We start from the raw sequence: 17436 nt of genomic DNA on the forward strand, positions 1-17436 counted from the left end.
ATGTATTAGAATATTAGAAATTATGCGTGAAAAATTCCTTATGAAAACAACAAGTTGAACTATTTTATAAACCTTACTTCTCTGTAAATATCATTTTTGCTAATGGTCCATTGGTTCAAATGTTGGACACAGTTTTTTATTACGTCTTAAACTTTTGGCAGAGATCTTACGATTCATACAACCTTAACAATAGTTCACCGATGGTACTAGTAATATTTACTGCAGAAATCAATGAGTGTTCCGTGGAGATTATGGCTGCTAGCCAATATTTCTTGTTCAGATACTCATTTTGGATTCAATTCATATTTCACGTCCATGAATATTCTTTAAATTTAATAAAAGTAGCAGGTTTTGCTATCAATCATGCATTTATTTTTTTTTGCGATTTACAATGCGATTAAAATTTTATACTGACAATTATGCCAGTTCTAATCTATCAATTAATAATTATGTAAAAAGATCAAATAAGGTATACATATAATTGAGTAAAATCTGTAAAACTATAGTGGTTGTTTAGTAGTCACTTTAAGCGCTGCATCCACAACCGTTTATCGTTCTGGGGGGTAAAACGTATTCCTTGTTAACGGCGGTCTTGACGTCTTCGCTGACGATTCTTTCCGGTGGTTGGATAGTCTCCACTTGTGAGTAGACCTCCATCTCTCTCCATTCAGGTTGGTCGATGTTCACTTTGGTTTGGTCGGAGATAGGTTCGATTATGTCCACGTTATCGCCAGATTGGGGGCCCAGAGAAATTCGAATCGGACCCTAGCAAGGTTGAGTATCGATTACCTTCACGGTTTCCGATAATTGTGAAGGTGATTGTTGGATGCTGACGGTTTCGTACGGTTGCGATTGGATGTTGAAAGTCTGACCTGGCTTCTGTTGAATGCTCAGCGTTTCAATAGGACTTGATTGCACTACTTGCGGAATTTGGAAGCTCACAGGTTGCGAGCCTGATTGGAAGCTCACAGGTTGTGAGCCGGATTGGAAGCTCACAGGTTGCGAGCCGGATTGGAAGCTCAAGGTCTGAACTTGTGGCTGAGATTGGATGCTGAAGGTTTCAGTTTGAACTTTTTGCGGGAGGCTCAGAACTTGTATCGGTCTTTGAACAGCTGGCCGAACTCCGAACGTTTGAGAAGAGGATTGGAAGTTGTAAGTCTGAGCCGGCTGCGAGGTCGGCACGCTCAGAACTTGAATCGGTTTCGATTGTTGAACACTGTAGGATTGGACGGTTTGCAGTTGCTGAGAAGGAGCGTTTAGGATCTGAAGAGGTTGCTGAACGGATTGGTCGCTGATTATTTGCGACGGGACTTGGAGACCGTAAGAAAGAGTCGGCTTTCGGATGCTTACAGTTTGGGGAGGTTGTTGATAGTTGACGACTTGCAAAGGTATCGAGGACTGCATGTTGACAGTCTTGCTGGGCTGCTGGACGCTGATAGTCTCAGCAGGCGACTGGAAGCCGTAAACTTGAGGACCTGGTCGTAGTTTGTACGTCCGAATGGATGACGGCAAACTGTAACTCTGTACTCCTCCTTGCAAAACTGGTTGACTGACGATCGTCTGTAGTTGAGGAGATCCTCCTTGCATGTTGACAGTTTGGAAACCTTCAGATTCTGAGAAGGACTGGCCTTGCAGATTACTGCTAGACTGAAGCTTCAGGTTCCCAGACGAGGACGTGTACGTAGACTTCTTGGCTCTGCTCTTGTCTTCGCCGTGCAGGCTCTCTTCGAGTTCGTTCTTCAGAGTCTTCTCGAGCCTAGCCGTAGACGCGGCATGGCTCACCGCCAGGCACAGCAGGAGAATCGTGTAACAAGCGATCGGACGCATTTTTCTCTCTCTCTCGTGTCTCACAAGTGACTCGATTGATCGTTTTACTCCAATTGTGACGATCTCTAGACCCGGTCCCGTTTTTAAGGGATTCCGCGGGAACCTCTCGGCACGTTTGATATGGTAATCACTCACGTATCCAGAACACGCGTTACAGCTGATCGTGCGGAATCTCGACGCCACGGAGTCGCTTGTTGACATTGACCATGCCGTTGGACAAGCTGCTTGTTGACTTGTTTGCGTTATCGCTGCGTGACATTGTGCCACCTCGCGTTCTTCATTTATAACATACATACAAATAGTTTATAACGCACGTTCGGACAACTGAAACCTGATCGAGCCTCGTTTCGTTCCTTGCAACACGTAATGCAATCCTCGGTGCAGGTAGAATTCAATGTATTGACGCATGTTAAAATCTCTGACGTCACGAATTATATTCAATGATAAAATAATACGATAAATCATGAATTGTTTGAATTAATCGTTGTACGATTTTCAATCTCTGAAGAGCCGCGCTGGACGTGAGGGAGAATTAAAATTCAAGACAAGAAAGGTGAGATCCGTATCGGGTAACTAGTCGGAAACGCGATCCGTTCTCTAACGAGGAAGACTGAAAAGTGGATCGCGATGAAAGGTCGTGAAAGTGTTAATTAAACGATCGGAAGGAGCCGACCCATCGATACTCCGTAGTTGAAACGCGTAACGCAGTACAGAACCGAAACGGAATCCTGTTCTAAACAAAAGTAGAGGCGGAGGCTTCTCACGGGTGTAATTGGTACGTGTCTGGCAACCGCGGCTTCGCGTTCTAATTAATTACGTACACGCGGTATCGACACACTGCGAATTTAATAACAGTTCCTCCCTTCTACTATTTCCCACGTTTCTCACTCTGTCTAATCTGGATTTCTCAATTTTTATAGAATTCATTTAAAATGTTTTTTTTGACACTCCGGGCGCGAAATTCGGTTTCTCGTGCATGTTTAACGGGCGCAAAATAGCACATTCCCGCCCTAGGGCGGAAAAGACGGAAAATGATATAATTACAACTTCGATGGCTTTTGTTATCGATTAATTTCTCGCCCGGCGTGTCAAAAAATAGTATGTGCACCAGGGCGCAAAGGGCATTCTGTCACTCGTGTGAATTTGTCACCCTCGCTTCGCTTGGGCGAAATTCACACTCGTGCCGGTGCTAGAATGCCCTATTTTGCGCCCTAGGTACACAATGTACTATTTTTTGTTTCTATCTATGAATAGAAATTATTGATTTTCTTATGCAATTTAAGGTGCCGCCAGCCGAGAAAGTCTGGGCGGACACGTACAACTGCTCGCTGGGAGCGCCTTGGGTGAACGTCACGCTTTCGAAGATGTACAAAAACGAGAAGAAACTGTTGTACCCGGTGAACGTAGGTCGGAACATAGCGAGGGAGTCGGCGCCAACGCATTACGTCTTCGCCAGCGACATCGAGCTCTACCCGAGCCCGAATCTACCAGCGAAATTTCTAGAGATGATCCGCAAACGGGATCAGCCGGCTCTTTACAAACCGAACCCGAAGGTGTTCGTGCTGTCGATCTTCGAGGTCGATGAGAAGAACCAGCCGCCGAGCAACAAGACGCGTTTGGTAAGCCGGGGCGAATGAAATCGTTAAACAAGCTGATGTAACGCATAATGGTTCTTATGTCACTGAGTCCATTCACCGTTTGACATTAAAGCTGAACTTGGTAGCGGGCTGTAATTAGACGCGTGCGGAAAGAGTGCGACGCGTCGCTCCTGCATAATGCCTGACAATGCGTTAAATGGCATGAACGCGAGGGTCGTTCAATCAATGACGCTTCCTTTGACCGTGGACCTTGATACCGTACAATTAGCTCCGTGCAGCTGGCCACTGGCCCCAGCCTAGCAAAACGTCTAGCTTCTTTTATTCTCCTGTCTCGTTTCATTAACCATTATGCTATCAGTCGGGATCCGGTTTCATTTAATGAAAGCTTATACGCGACGTCGAAGCCGGAAATATTTTACGATTGTTAAAAAAAAAAAAACAATTCCCAGGTTCAGATGTTGAAAGCGGGCACGGCGATTCCGTTTCATAAAAAGCTGTGCTCCGGCTGCCACAACGTTCCCCGGAGCAAGGAGTGGCAAGAGGCGCCGGAGACCGAGGGTCTTCACGTGTTCCACGTCGGCAAGAGGACTGGCAGTTTCGTGCACTGGGAGCCGATCTTCATCGGGACCAATAACGACCCTCTGTACGACGAGAGGCTCAGCTGGGAAGGCAAGAGCGATAAAATGACGCAGGTGATTTGAAGTTCAAAACGTTCGTTCACCTTTGCAAGAATTCTCTTCTTATCACTTTCCAGTGAAAGTTAAGCCTTGTCGAACTTCCTCTCGGACGGATTATCGGTTCGACTCTTTTCAATTAACGGTCTGGTTAGAAACGGCTGCTAACAAGAGTAAATGAAAATCGGCATTTCACTCGATTTCACTACAGCTGACCCTGTGTTCCTGGTTTCAGGGTTACGCGTTATGTGTGCTCGATTATGACTTCCTGATCCTGGACAACTCGTTCCTGGTACATCGACCGGGTATCAAGATCTTCAAGAAGGACCCGCATAGGGAGATGCTCACGGCGAAGACGAACGCGTTGATCAAAAAGATCATCGTCCCGGAGCTGAAGATTCTTTACGGCACGCGGAAGGGCTGCGCCGTGTAGCCCGTGGCGAAGCGGGCGCGACGCGTGCTCCGCGGTTGTCCTCCGGGCAGGTGGCAGCGGATCGCTCCATCCGACGACCGGTACAGGAACAGTAACCGAAAGCTGGCTGGATCCGCTCGGCCACAGTTTCTCAGAGTTCCCGGGCCGGCCAACCTTCCGATGAACGTTCGTTGCGATCGATAACGGCGCAAAATGAATGCCTCGTTGCTCGATGGATTTTCCTACGACTGGTAGTTCCTGCAGTTCCTCTTCGTTTTCGCGTCGACAGTTCTTTGTTCGCAGTATAAACCTGTCACGGCAGCATACATAAATCAGAATTGGTAAACGTGTCGATCGGACTGACGATAAGAACGTTTCTCTTTTTTATATGTACACGTATCGAGGTCTCTGTTCTCGAGGAAATCGTGTATCGAACAAACATCGCGCGTTAAGATCTATCGGTAGTGTAGCAAAACGCTTTCTGGACGTTTGCACGATGTGTCTCGGCCGATGGTCGACGGACTTAGGATGGACATAATTGTAAATATTTAGCGTTTTAAATACGGTGCCTCGTATGTATACTTGTACATTTACAAGAGTGTGTGCTACGAATACAAATGCATTTTTCCTTTTCTCATTCCGCGGTTTCCACTCGAAACCGGAAACGCAGCCATGCTCGACATGACCTTATAAGTACATGCCAAAAAAAAAAATGGTACACTGCTCAAGTTGGTTCAGGGGCACAGCGTTTTGCGAGGACTCCCAAGATCAAAATCGAATCCTTATTTCTGAACAATTTCATCGACGGTGCGTCACACACTTAAAACCACGTTAAAATATGCTTTCGTTTAACGATTTAGTTTATTAACGCGGAGAAAATGAATGAATTACTCTCCCAAGACTGAGGAACATTTGATAACAGTTTGTTAGAACGTTTAATCCTAACGGACGTGTTATTAGTTACGTGTTCGTACTTTATTCCGCTTGGCAAATTGAATTGGTGCTTCCAACGCTCTAGGGTTCGTGAAACGGATTAATTAGAGGGTAAAAGAAAGCCGATGATCATGATGGACGTCGTCATCGTCTCTGTATCGTTTCCCACGAAATCGTGCAAGATCCGTTTCGTAACTGTACATTATGTGCTAATACTTTTACCGGATAATTACTGAAAAGAGTTCTCCGCACGGAACACGTTCAAGAGAGAGAGTAAGACAGTTCTTATGCAATTATCTCGCGGTGTCATAACGTGATATAATTCTAGAACGGCATCGATCAAAATTGTAGAAATTATTTCTAATAATTGAGAAAGACTTGATTTCCGTTTTCGTCCTCGAGCGGGACGGTGTCGTTCCGAGATTTAATCGAAGCATCCCCCGTTAAAAGCCGTGTAAAATCGCGTATGTAAATACCCCTATTACCTCTAAGCGTTTAGAATAAGTATTCGTAAATGGTACTACTTTTTACACGATTAGTCACTACGAACGGGCAAAGAACGTTGAAATTCTAAAGGCAGGCACGTTACGCCTCCGGATTTTTCTAAGCCATTTCATCGTTTACAAATATTGTACATTTGAATATTTTACGGAGATAGTATAATAAAAAGATATATTTAATTTTGCTATTCGTCGAGAATCAAATTTTCGAGAACGATTTAGTTATAGTATTTATACTTTCATTCTTTCAATGGATGCCATTCTTTGATGTTAATTTAGACAGTAATTTAAAAAAGTATTCTATTTTCAGAGATAATATGATTAGAATTATTTAATCGTGCAATTTATTTTTTTTTAAATGGACAATTGGCAGGTATGATAGTAAATGAGTGAGATAATAAAGTCTGTGTACATAACGTCGTTAAGGGTACTTTCGTTAGCTCAGGAGATGAACAAACTTAATTAATAGTATTTTGTAAAAATGCCAATGGGAGTACCCTTGACGATCATACAACATGCACACACTTACCACTTGTACGTGTATTTGCACATTTTTTTTTTTACCACCCCGAAACATCTTTCTCAGAATTAAAATGATTACGAAATGTGAGACGACATGTTCCTTTGATGAAACGTGTTATACTTTTCTTAATCGCAGGAAGTGTATTAATTATTTAATTACTCAGTAACGAAAAATTGCATTGTTCCGAGTTTTGTCATTTCTGACGTACAAGTGCGGTCTGTATTCTGTGCCTTATCGTAATTGACTCTCGAGAGTGTCTCTTTAAACCGGAGGAATGTTGAGTGGGGTCGTTGGTCATAATAATAAAATTTCACAGCGTAGAATTAATATTACGATTCGTTTCAAATATAAATGCTTTGAGGAGTTTGTTATTATGATTGACACGCGGAGCAGATTAAATCCGATAAGAAAGTTCGCTATTATTTTAATTAGACATTCGATTGTTGTACACTGAATCTCTTTCGACTGCGCACCAAAGGAAAACAGTGTCAGACTGAAAAGAGATTAGGAGAATAAAATTCTACGTGTTACGAATAGTCAATGATAAAAAGTCTTCTGTGTCAATACATTGCTAATGTGTTAACTTTTAAGTACCCTTAGTGGAACTTTTCATTATAGCCAATTGAATTCATTCTAATAACAGTCAATACGTAATCCAATTTTTTAAACCGTTTAACTAATGAAAGTTGAAGTAATCAAAAGGAATTTCTATACTGTTCGTTAAATGAAAGTTTTTCATCGTAATTTAAAGTGTATCTAATAAAAGTTTAGGTTTACAACTTTCAGTATTATCTCGTAACTTTTATAAATTTTCAATGTTCTATCTCTGGGTGGAATGAATAAACAAAAAAAAAAAAAAAACAACTGTACGCACTTTCCGTTAGATGCAACAAAAGCATGTACGATAAATTCTTGTAAGAAACAATGTTCTATCGCTTCTCGCATTTCTCTTTACATTGCCGACCGTCGATCGACGGCTCGAAACAAAAGGAAAGTAATTATTAATTGATACATAAGTTCAATCAAATATACCGAGCATGTACATTGTGTATGATACATAAAAATGTTTAAACGTTATATATATGTATATGAGCTAAGTAATAATTGTGAAAATGCCTATGGCCGTCATTTAATTACGTGAAAATGAAACCCGACTTAACTGTGTCTCTGTATATATGTAAAGTTGTATTTTTTCAAATAACAGCATAGAAAAATAAAACAAAGTGGTTTTCAATAAAAATTCACTTTTATCTCGACTCCGTGTTTCACTGATTAAACGTTTCACAGCAAACTAGCACTCCAGGGGTTTCGCAGACAGGAAAACGTTCACCTCCCTAAGAACATTTGTATATTCAGTTTATTTTAATTAAAATATACAGCTTTAAAACGTGATCACACATTTGTTCGAGTTCGCCTCTCCTCAACCTGAGATAAACCACCATATATAGAATTCATCGTCCGCACCTGCCACAAATCTCATCGTTCCATCTCTCTCTTCTCTCTCTTCTTAATTATTTCCACTCACAGAAAATACTTACTCTCATCCCCTGTCTGTCCTTCTATTTTCTTTTCACTCTCACGTCCTACGTAAATCTAGAAGCGCAACCAGACAAACGCTTCTTCCCCCACGTCCACTCCTACAATCTCTTCTCCCTTCCTCTATATGTACGTATATAATTTCTCGTGTATATAAATAAACGCTAGCAAAGATTTTATTTATTTGTTCCTACGATGATTATCATCTACAATTTCCGTTTATCTACATGCGTTCACGGTGAATCCATCCAATCGGACGAGCTGACACCTCCTCCTCTTCATCGATTCATGTACCGTTCGATTTTATTTCATTTCTTTATACAATTGTCCGTGTCTCAGTTATTATTTCCTGACCGACGGAAATAAAAGTCGTCCCGATCTCGTAGATCCGCTCTTTTCATCTTACATATGTATGTATATATACTCGGTGTCTATATATACTTACATACATACTCATATATTCATATGTATAGTACCAATTTGATCGCATGCACCAAGAAGAAACAATTTTATATAATATATATATCTATACACATAAGTTTTTTTTTTCACAAATTACATATTTGGTCTTCTCTAACGCAAGACTGAAGAAATCTTCTTGGTCCATGGTACATGAATACACTTTCTACATACATACATACATACATACATACATATATATTTTATATACATAAATGGTAACTATTGTAGGCACGTGTCAAAAATTTTTCTTTCTCTCTCTCTTTCTCTCATATACTTTTAGATATAATTATGTATCCCAGCACTGTCTATGATGAAACGTAAACGTATAAAAATATTCGTAAACTGTATAAACCTTTCGTTTTGTTTCCAAGCATGCACAGCTAATCGACCTCGTACAAAACATATTCGAACATCAGCTAAGCTAGCTCGAAGGTTGCTAAATAAAATATCATCGATGATTTGTTGAACGCAAAATAAAATTTGTTCCCTTTTTCTCAATAACGATTCGCAACTAGGCGTTTTAACAACTAAATTAGCAGTGAAGTACGTTCCGCGTTTTTCCCCTCACGAATTTTCGAATCGCCTTTTCGAGAAGAAAATAAATTAAATTAAATTTGTATTAAGCGATTCTATAATCCAAATCAACGTTTGTTAATTCTTGCCAACTGTTTTAAGTATAATTCTACAGTTTTCTAATCGCATTATAGACAGTCATTTTGTGTACCATCTTGTTGACGGCAGAACAATGGCCAGACAGAAACGACGAACGATTCTTAAATGCTTATTTATAATCGCGAGCCTTCAGTTTCGAAGACTCATTATACTTTGTGCTGCCTTGGTATAAAGTTGAATATCAAAATTTAATGATTAATTATACTCAGAGTCGTTCGACGAAATCCTGAGTGGCCGCCCCCGCTCTCGGCCAAAGCGGGTTTACCGTGATTACGTACCTACGTACTATAATAATTATAATAATAATAATAATAATAATAATAATAATAATCCTTTTCAAACCTCATTGTAAGCAAATTGCATTCTCTTTAACGGCTCGTTAAACCCTTTAAGAAGTGATCTCCCTCGCAGGAGACTGCAACGCTTAAAGGAATCATTGGAAAATGAAAAAGAAAAGAGACATACGCACATACTTACGATTTTTCCAATACAGACGTTCCACATGTTTTTCCTGTCTCTCACATGCACGCAGTTCACATACACACTTTATACATATGTTCACTTGATTCATTTCTTCTAACTCTTCCCTCTTCTTTAATTAACTATGTAGTTACACATTAGAAAGCATAAAATAATGGAAGGAGTCTTTTCAATATTCTGTTTTGACCACAGATCTTTACGCAAAATCCGTCTCGCTTTTTTTTTCATGTCGATGCATAAAAATCTGTGGCCTGACTCGTTATTAAGGGCGTGAATAAATGTGATTAGATCGTTTGAATCACATTAACTGCGGCGCAGCATGGTATCTGAGTTTTCATGAAGAATGAGACATCGATTTGTTTAAACTAAAACACTGTGTTGGATCGTGGAACGATTGCACATCTTCGATTATTCGTATTCGAGTCAAAACTTATTAGGCGTGATGAACAAAAATAAATTGTGTTAAGTCCAAATAAAAAATAAATAAAAATCTATATTGTATCGTATCTTTGCTAAATCATTCAACTTAAGGATTTCGCCGTTGCTCTGATTGGTTTGTCCATTGCTTTTCTAATGTAAAGGTAATTGTTGTTCGTTCCGTAAAATGCGAACATAATTTGAAAAAACGATAACTATCTCGGTAAGTCGAGAGAATATTTTGTGCGACACCGAAATACTGGTAAAAATATTGAATCGTGCTAAAACAAATGAAATTTTGTTCTCGTAACTGATTAAGTTTAAACAATCGTTTCGGTGTCGAGTAAAATTAAAATGCAATCGTATGTAGTTCCGACTGTCCGTTCGTAACTTTCGTAAGGCGAGACGCAAGGTAATGAAGGTAAGAGGGTAAGAAATGATACCCTGTGTACGCTTTAACAAATAGTAAACGAAGCCGTCTTACCTCATTTTCCAAGCCGTTTAATGCGGGACCGCGTGCTCAACGACCGGGCGCTCGGTTTGTACGGCGACTTGACCCTCTTCGCCATAGCGGAACTAGCGTTACACCCCGGGTTCGTGATCGTGGAGCACGCACCGTTCCCGGTATTGTTATTACTTTCCTTAATACCTGATGACAACGAGGTCGACCTGACTCTACTCGATTGTAGAAAACCATTCCCGCCGGACTGCTTCAGTTTGCCCGGCAAAGAGAGGCGGCTCTGCTTCACTATCCCGTACTGGTGTACTAATTGCGCGGATATCGTGTGGCCAGTTATATCCACATTACGCGAACGGAGTGTTTTTACAGGTGTCGCAGCGATGGTGTCCGACCTGACAAACACAAACATAAACACTGTTGAGACACCTTCCGCGAATAATGAGTCGCTATATCAAAGTTATATTAAATTATCAGAAATTTATTGCGATACTTTTTTTTATTCTATCACTTTTTTAATAATGAATTCAAGTGTGAATTTGTAACTAACCTGAGCCATCGTTGGGGAACAGTCGTATTCTCCGAGGAGCCGATGAGGGCGACATTCCTACTGATCCTCCGCTCGTTGCAATTACTAGATCGGTTCTCTCTCGTGCCAAGAGTACAAGCCCACAATTGTTTCTTTGCCCACCACTCGATCGATGGTCTTCGAATTGTTTTCACCGGCGTGGCTTTCTTGCCTAGGTTCTTTTGATAAATGTTCAACGTGGGTAGCCTCTCCTGGACAGGTACGGGTGTCGAACCTGTCGTGGACCTGGACTCCGTTCCGTTAGGCCAACTCGGAGTGCCGCCAGCGTCCTTCGTGCTCTGGTTCACCGGGTCGTTTTCATCGACCGGGTTCGGCTGATCTTCCGATCGAGTCTTCCTCTTCACGCAGGGTTCTTGTAACGAGCAAGGGGACTCTTCCGTCGCGTTCGCCACCGTCTGCGTTATCGCGCTGTGCCTTCGTTTGTTATTAACGCTCGTCGAAGAGTTTATCACAGTCTCATCCGCGGCGGTAATTTTCGCGCTACGCGACTTCAGCCGGGAGTTCACGTACGTCTTCGTGGTGCTCTCTAAAGAATTACTCGCAGACAGGCTATGCCTCCTTCTCGCGCTATGGACCTCCGTCGTCCTAGCGGTGGAGAACAACGTAGACTGTTTGTGTCGCAACCCGTTCACCACGGTGGATTTCACTTCGTTCTCGTCGCAACCGACCCCGTCGCCCTCCGCGCAATCGGTTACGTCACATTCACTAGAAAATGCACTTTGGTGTATCACACTCGAGTCGCCAGGGTCATTCGCACCGATTTCATTTTCTTCCGAGACGTCCGATTCAATCATTAAAGTAATTTCGTCTTCCGTCGTCGAAGTATCTTCTTTCGCCTCTTCGATATTCTCAGTACTCGTACTATCGGTTTCCATTGCACTGTTTTCTAATTCATTAGTCGATGTGTTCGCGAGCTCTAAATCTTCCACTGTCGAAGTCTCGTTTTCATTCATGTGCGTCTCTTCGATTTGATTCTGTTCTATACTCTCAACAGGTATTGGTTCTAAAGTCGGTTCTTTCGCAGTCTCCTCGAGCTCTTCCGGGAATTCTGTTCTGTTTGCGAGAAGGTGCCCACTTATTATAGGCGAAGCAGGATTTGGAACCAGAGGAAAATTGTTACGCTTCTCTGGATTCTCCACCGACACCGGTGCAGGAGTGTGGATCGTATGATGCGTTACGACGCACTCCTTCTGGCTGAGTAAAATCTGTTTGAAAAGACGAATTCGCTTAGCAATTTGACTAATCGTAAACAAATCGCGGCAGATAAATTCGAGCTGATGGAGGTCAACGTACCTCGCTGCGAGATGGACCTGGCGGATCCAACATCAACGTGACAACGCTCGTGTTATCCGCGCGCAGCCTCTTCGATGACCATTTCTCCAACGCTCTGTCCACCAGGCTCTTCGACGGGTTTATCCATAGCTGAACATTATCAGTTTGCTGTTTAAAACACTAATTAGAAACGAAAACGTGGACGTGCACAATTGAAAATGTTATGAAAAGACGTACCCCGTTGCATGTTTGCTGAGCAATTAGATGTTTCTCGTTGTGCCTATCCGCGGCTTGGACAATAGCCACTGCCGCCTGCGGTGTTAACATGTTCCACAGGCCGTCCGTTCCAAAAATAAGGCAACGATGCGATTCCACGTCGATCGCTACCACTTTTACATCCGGTTCCGGCGAGACGACGAACGTGTCCAACTCAGAGTTGTAACTCCAAAGATCGCCTGCGACACGAAATGAGAAACTGATCGAATCTATTCGTTAGGAGTCGAATAAAAGGAGTATAGATCGTTGTTTTACCTAAAGATCTAGCAACAGCGAGGAAAGGAATCTCGTCTATGTGAGTCGACCTCCTGACCGGTCCCTTGTGCCCGATGCGAGGTCTGTTCCATACGACTCTTGGAACGCCGGATTTGCTGACTACTTTCCCCCCGGATTCGCGTATCCTGTTCATCTCGGGCCCGCTCTCCGGCTTGTGGTCCTTGGTCAAAGCTTTGGCACGCCACTGCGGATCGCCGTCCACTTGGTAGCCCAAAATAATCCCGGAGTCGCCTACGTGGCCAATGTAAATCTTCCCCTTGCGAATGAACGCTATGCTAGCCGTAGTTCCAGCTGTAGAAGGCAATCCCGAGGCTGTTCTCGGCCACTTCTCTGTTCCAGAAAAAGAACCCCGTGAAAACCATCGTTTGCTAAAATTCCGTCGGCGCGATCCACGTTCAACGGTGACCCGATTGAAACTGAACGAATCGACTGAGCAGGAACGACGGGGTCGAATATTTTCTCTCAACTACTGATATTAGGAGCTCGGGCCGTAGGTTAGCTCTTGGATTACATAACCTAAATTCTAACCTAATCGGAGACGGATGGTGGGGGGAAAACGCGGGACAATGTGGGAAATTCCTGATCGGACAACAAATAAACTAATTTTTTACGAAGACAATCTCGTGTAGCGATAACGTTTGGCGGGAAATGCGCGGGAACGGTCGGGATCGAATAGAATAACGATGGTGGGCGAACACCCACCGAGCTCCCGCCACATCGCGTAGTGCGTGTGCACGTATCCTTCCTTGATCGCCCTGAGCACGTCCTCGTCGCGGTCACTCCAGAAGTTCTTCTGTTTCACAATCACGTTCATCAGATGCTCCTTGGCGAAGATAGCCGCCTCGCCGCCTCCGTGTCCATCGAATATCCCGAAGAACGCGTACTCGAGGTCCTTGTCATCCGGTGTCGACTGAAAGGCCACGCTGAACATGTCCTCCATGTACTTGCGACCGCCCTGATTACAGTGCCCGGTCACTCTTAGGTTAACCCCGATACTCAACGGCATGATGATGGATCAACGCCGATGGCACGGGAAACGCCGAAACTCGGTTATCCGCACTGTGTTCGCTCTAACTACGCACTCGGCTCGCGGGACACGTATACACGGGGAACGGAAGCCTCGTATTTACTGGGCAGGTCTGAACGCGTAGCTCGAGGGACGCACACACACACGGCCGGCCCCACACGGTCACGGGTGACGTTGCCAGGAACGGAGCGGGACAGGAGAGGGTCCGTCCCCTCTACGATTTCACCGTCGCACAGCAGCAGCGCGTATATACAACGTTTCTCGAGAATCTTCAAAACGGAAGAGCGCCCGACGGAACCACCGCGTATTCCCGGGTATATTTTCTTTCATCTAACCTCCAAAGCTCGTTCCAGCCTTACGCGCGCGGTTCTCCAGTTATTTTCGTTACGCACGCAGCTTCCTCCGAGGTGTTCCAAATTTTTCAGTCGAGCATCTATAAGACGAGTCGTAAGATTTTTACTCTTACAATTAGGAGAATTTGAAGAGTACGGGATCTTATCGCGAGATTAGAAAGCTAATGCTTTTTACTTTAATGTCCCTCGGTTTAAAGTCTTTATCAGCTTAGCGAGGACGTAGCAAAACGTATAGTTTTAAATTCGAAGCGCGTTGAAAACTGATCGCGGTTCGTTTTTATTATTCCGCGACTGTATGCGCGCAAGCCCGCGCGTGTATAGAGGCTACGTAGGTACGTGCATGTGGCCGCGATCAAAATTTTCAAACTCGAGAGAAGGGGTTTTGAATCGATAGATTCGCGCGCGGAATGAGCTCGCCCGCGGGAGTACGCAATAACAACGCGTTATCAACGCGGATACTGCGAGTGTTTTGCAAGATAACTATGCGATACTGCCGCTAGTTCGATTTCGATCGAGCCGAGCACGTAGCAGGCTCGGCGACGGTGCTGGCTCGTTCGATAATCGCGATTTGCCGCGGTTCGAATCTAAACCGGGAAACTTGTGCCAACAAGCGAAATTTCCCAAAAGTCTCCGTAAGCAGCGACCCGGTAACGTTACCTCGGTTATATTACCCACACCGACGATCGCCACACGCAGACCGTATCGTGTTACCCCCTCGCGTTTCCCCGTTTCCCGCCCATCCCCGTCGCCGTGGAAACTTTTACCCCGTCCCTGTCCCCTCGAACGCCTGACAACGGGCCGGCCCATCAACGTCGACGGCCATCAGGACAGTATTAAACCAGGGAACCGAACGGGGCCCAGGGCCTGGTTATTAAACGGGACTAGTTTCTCAAACTAAAAAGCTAACCCCGTAATCTGCGCTCTCTCATGAACTCGCTATGTACACGTTACGACAAAAACTAGTGATTCAGGCGTCTCTGAATCTCGCATTGCGATCAATTTCCGTAACATCGAGCGCCAGCGAGATATGAAACTTATCTCGTAATCGTCGGTACTGCTAATCTTTATAACGTAGCGGCGTTCGGCAAACACGGTGAAGTTCCAACGACTGGTTAAGATGAAAAGTGTACACGCGTAGAAACGCAGAAATGCTAAGTGAACGGGTGTATGTACACTCGGTAGGCTGCCCGTAAGAGAATCTTTATCGTCTTCCGTCTGTTAGCATGAATGTTTAGCGCAAAACAGACTGGGAAAGGGAAGGTTAAGAGCCTGTAATAACTTTACTCGCAAGAAACCTAACCAGGTATCGCGAAACCTTAGTCCAGACCTGGGTGCTATTCATGCCGCGCATCTCGGCTCACGCAGTTCCATCGTTGTCACGTCTGCGGCGAGGAACCCGAACTTTCATGCACGAGCTTGTCCACGAGAAATTCTTTAGAAAACCGCAGTTCCGATCGAAAACCCAACAAAACCATAGGTAGCTTCCGCTTCTATCACCCTCCCATGGCCATTTGTCTTGATACGAAATGAGTTTGCGCTGGAACCTGGAACGATGGACAGAATAATTAAGTATGTGTTATTCCGATCTTTCTTGGATTTAAGTAACTTTTGTCGTGTTCGTACATCGAGTTTTGAATAATCTGAATCTGTGATGCGTCAATCGAACGATGGGGCAATGAGAAACAGTTCCCTCTTTCTCCCTCTTTTTTTTTTACCAGCGGGAAAATCCAGGAGTGAATCAAGTGGAAAGCAAACATTCTGTTTCGCCAGTCGATGCAGTTATCTCTCTCCGGGGGCAAAACACAGGACACGTGTTTGGACTTGCTCACCCGGGAGATGTGGCAACCCAGCGTTCCGTTCAAAATAGCACTCCCAGCTGGCGGCTTTCGCTTAACATCCGAGAGGCCACGGTTCGATGGGGATGGATTCGATTCAACGTATCTAAAGCAGATCCCATTCCGTTGAATTTTCGTTCGCCGATTTGATTCATCGCGGAGAAACGTCGAGGGATGAATTGGCGATCGTAAAAATGATTCCAACGATACGGTCGATACTTCTCACCGATTGCATCATCTCCTGAAAAAAGACGGCTGTCCCTTTCCGTTCTCGAACAGTTATACGGAAACGTGTCGATTACCGAGATATTTTCTTTTCATCTCTAATATCCATTATCTCTGGAAGTCGTAAATGAAGAAATAATTACCGAGCAGTGAACTCGTCGCCGTGTCTTAATTGGATAATAAAATTGTACGAATTATTTTTAAACGGGAACTACTAAACGGTAACCGTACCGCCATCTACCGGAGGTTCGAGAATTAAGCTGCGCGTTTAAATCTATATTTAAAAATAGAACGTTTCAAATTAAATTTCGCAACAGAGAATTAATACGTAAAACTTCCTTAATTACAAGATCGAAACCTTCAATATTATATTTGTCCAAGTGTCTAAATTAGGGTCGATGACCCATCGTTTAAAAATGCGAGGCTGCTTTCGCAGAAGGGTCTTACTTAAATCAGATTCCGATGCGTCAGTTCCCATGATTCAGACTCGACTATTCTCTTCGGGAACAAGTCGGTGCAGGTTCGAACCTGCAGCTAGCCGGATACCTGCCTGACGACATCTCGGTAACAGCGCGTTACCAAGCGGAGTGCATCGAATACTGCAAGGAAGATTATGCGATGACGCACCAATAGAAGTGTCTCATTTCAAAAGTGTCATTCAATTCGCCTGTCTGCGTTCATTCATAATTGTACCATCTAAACGTGTTATCTCCGATCGTTTCTAATTTTTCATACCTCTTCGTAGATACAGACGTTGCATTTCATTGTTTTCACTACCTGCGGTGACACTGGCAGTGCCAAAGCACCTTTCTTTCTTTATTATTCTTCTGTTAAATAGATATACTAGACTATATTATATTATTTCTAACAATTTTTTCGACTCCTGTTAAATAATCATAAGGTAAAGTTTGATTTCTAGACGTAGCTTGCGTTTTGTCAAACCTAGATTCCTACATATTTATTTCGATTCATTCGTAACTTCCAGCAGACATAACGTAATTTTATTTTCAGTAACATTATATGAATATTCATGAACAATTTAATTTATGATTGGAATAGTTAAGGAATTGTAAATGGATGATAAACGAGTAT

The 17436-nt window shown here is 43.4% G+C and overlaps 3 protein-coding genes across 5 annotated transcripts in view; 1 reads left to right on the top strand and 2 right to left on the bottom strand.

Moving 5' to 3' along the window:
- The window catches only part of LOC108623927 (beta-1,4-glucuronyltransferase 1), a 35643-nt gene extending 27920 nt beyond the window's left edge, over window positions 1–7723 (top strand). Inside the window, exons 4-6 of the mRNA XM_018022798.2 lie at window positions 3111–3446; window positions 3875–4117; window positions 4335–7723. Coding sequence (XP_017878287.1) covers window positions 3111–3446; window positions 3875–4117; window positions 4335–4532 — 777 coding nt within the window. The 3' untranslated portion in view covers window positions 4533–7723. The remainder of the gene's footprint in view (window positions 1–3110; window positions 3447–3874; window positions 4118–4334) is intronic.
- Window positions 350–2600, bottom strand: LOC113464193 (uncharacterized). 2 transcript variants are annotated; one of them, XM_026812716.1, is made up of 2 exons: window positions 1351–2600; window positions 350–765 (listed from the first exon to the last, which is right to left on the bottom strand). In XM_026812716.1, the coding sequence occupies exons 1-2, from the start codon at window positions 2119–2121 to the stop codon at window positions 526–528; spliced, it is 1011 nt and encodes a 336-aa protein (XP_026668517.1). In that variant the 5' UTR covers window positions 2122–2600; the 3' UTR covers window positions 350–525. The 2 variants fall into 2 exon arrangements, with proteins under 2 accessions (XP_026668517.1, XP_026668516.1); XM_026812715.1 differs by having other exon boundaries at window positions 673–2600.
- An 83-nt stretch (window positions 7724–7806) lies between the features above and the next one.
- Window positions 7807–14780, bottom strand: Pp2C1 (protein phosphatase 2C). 2 transcript variants are annotated; one of them, XM_018022866.2, is made up of 6 exons: window positions 13607–14780; window positions 12884–13234; window positions 12590–12807; window positions 12374–12520; window positions 11042–12285; window positions 7807–10886 (listed from the first exon to the last, which is right to left on the bottom strand). In XM_018022866.2, the coding sequence occupies exons 1-6, from the start codon at window positions 13908–13910 to the stop codon at window positions 10520–10522; spliced, it is 2631 nt and encodes an 876-aa protein (XP_017878355.1). In that variant the 5' UTR covers window positions 13911–14780; the 3' UTR covers window positions 7807–10519. The 2 variants fall into 2 exon arrangements, with proteins under 2 accessions (XP_017878355.1, XP_017878356.1); XM_018022867.2 differs by having other exon boundaries at window positions 12374–12502; window positions 13607–14362.
- Between the last annotated feature and the right edge of the window lie 2656 nt (window positions 14781–17436).

Source organism: Ceratina calcarata, unplaced genomic scaffold (genome assembly GCF_001652005.2).
Source record: "Ceratina calcarata isolate Rehan_Ccalc_2016 unplaced genomic scaffold, ASM165200v1 scaffold294.2, whole genome shotgun sequence".
Lineage (NCBI taxonomy): Eukaryota > Metazoa > Arthropoda > Insecta > Hymenoptera > Apidae > Ceratina > Ceratina calcarata.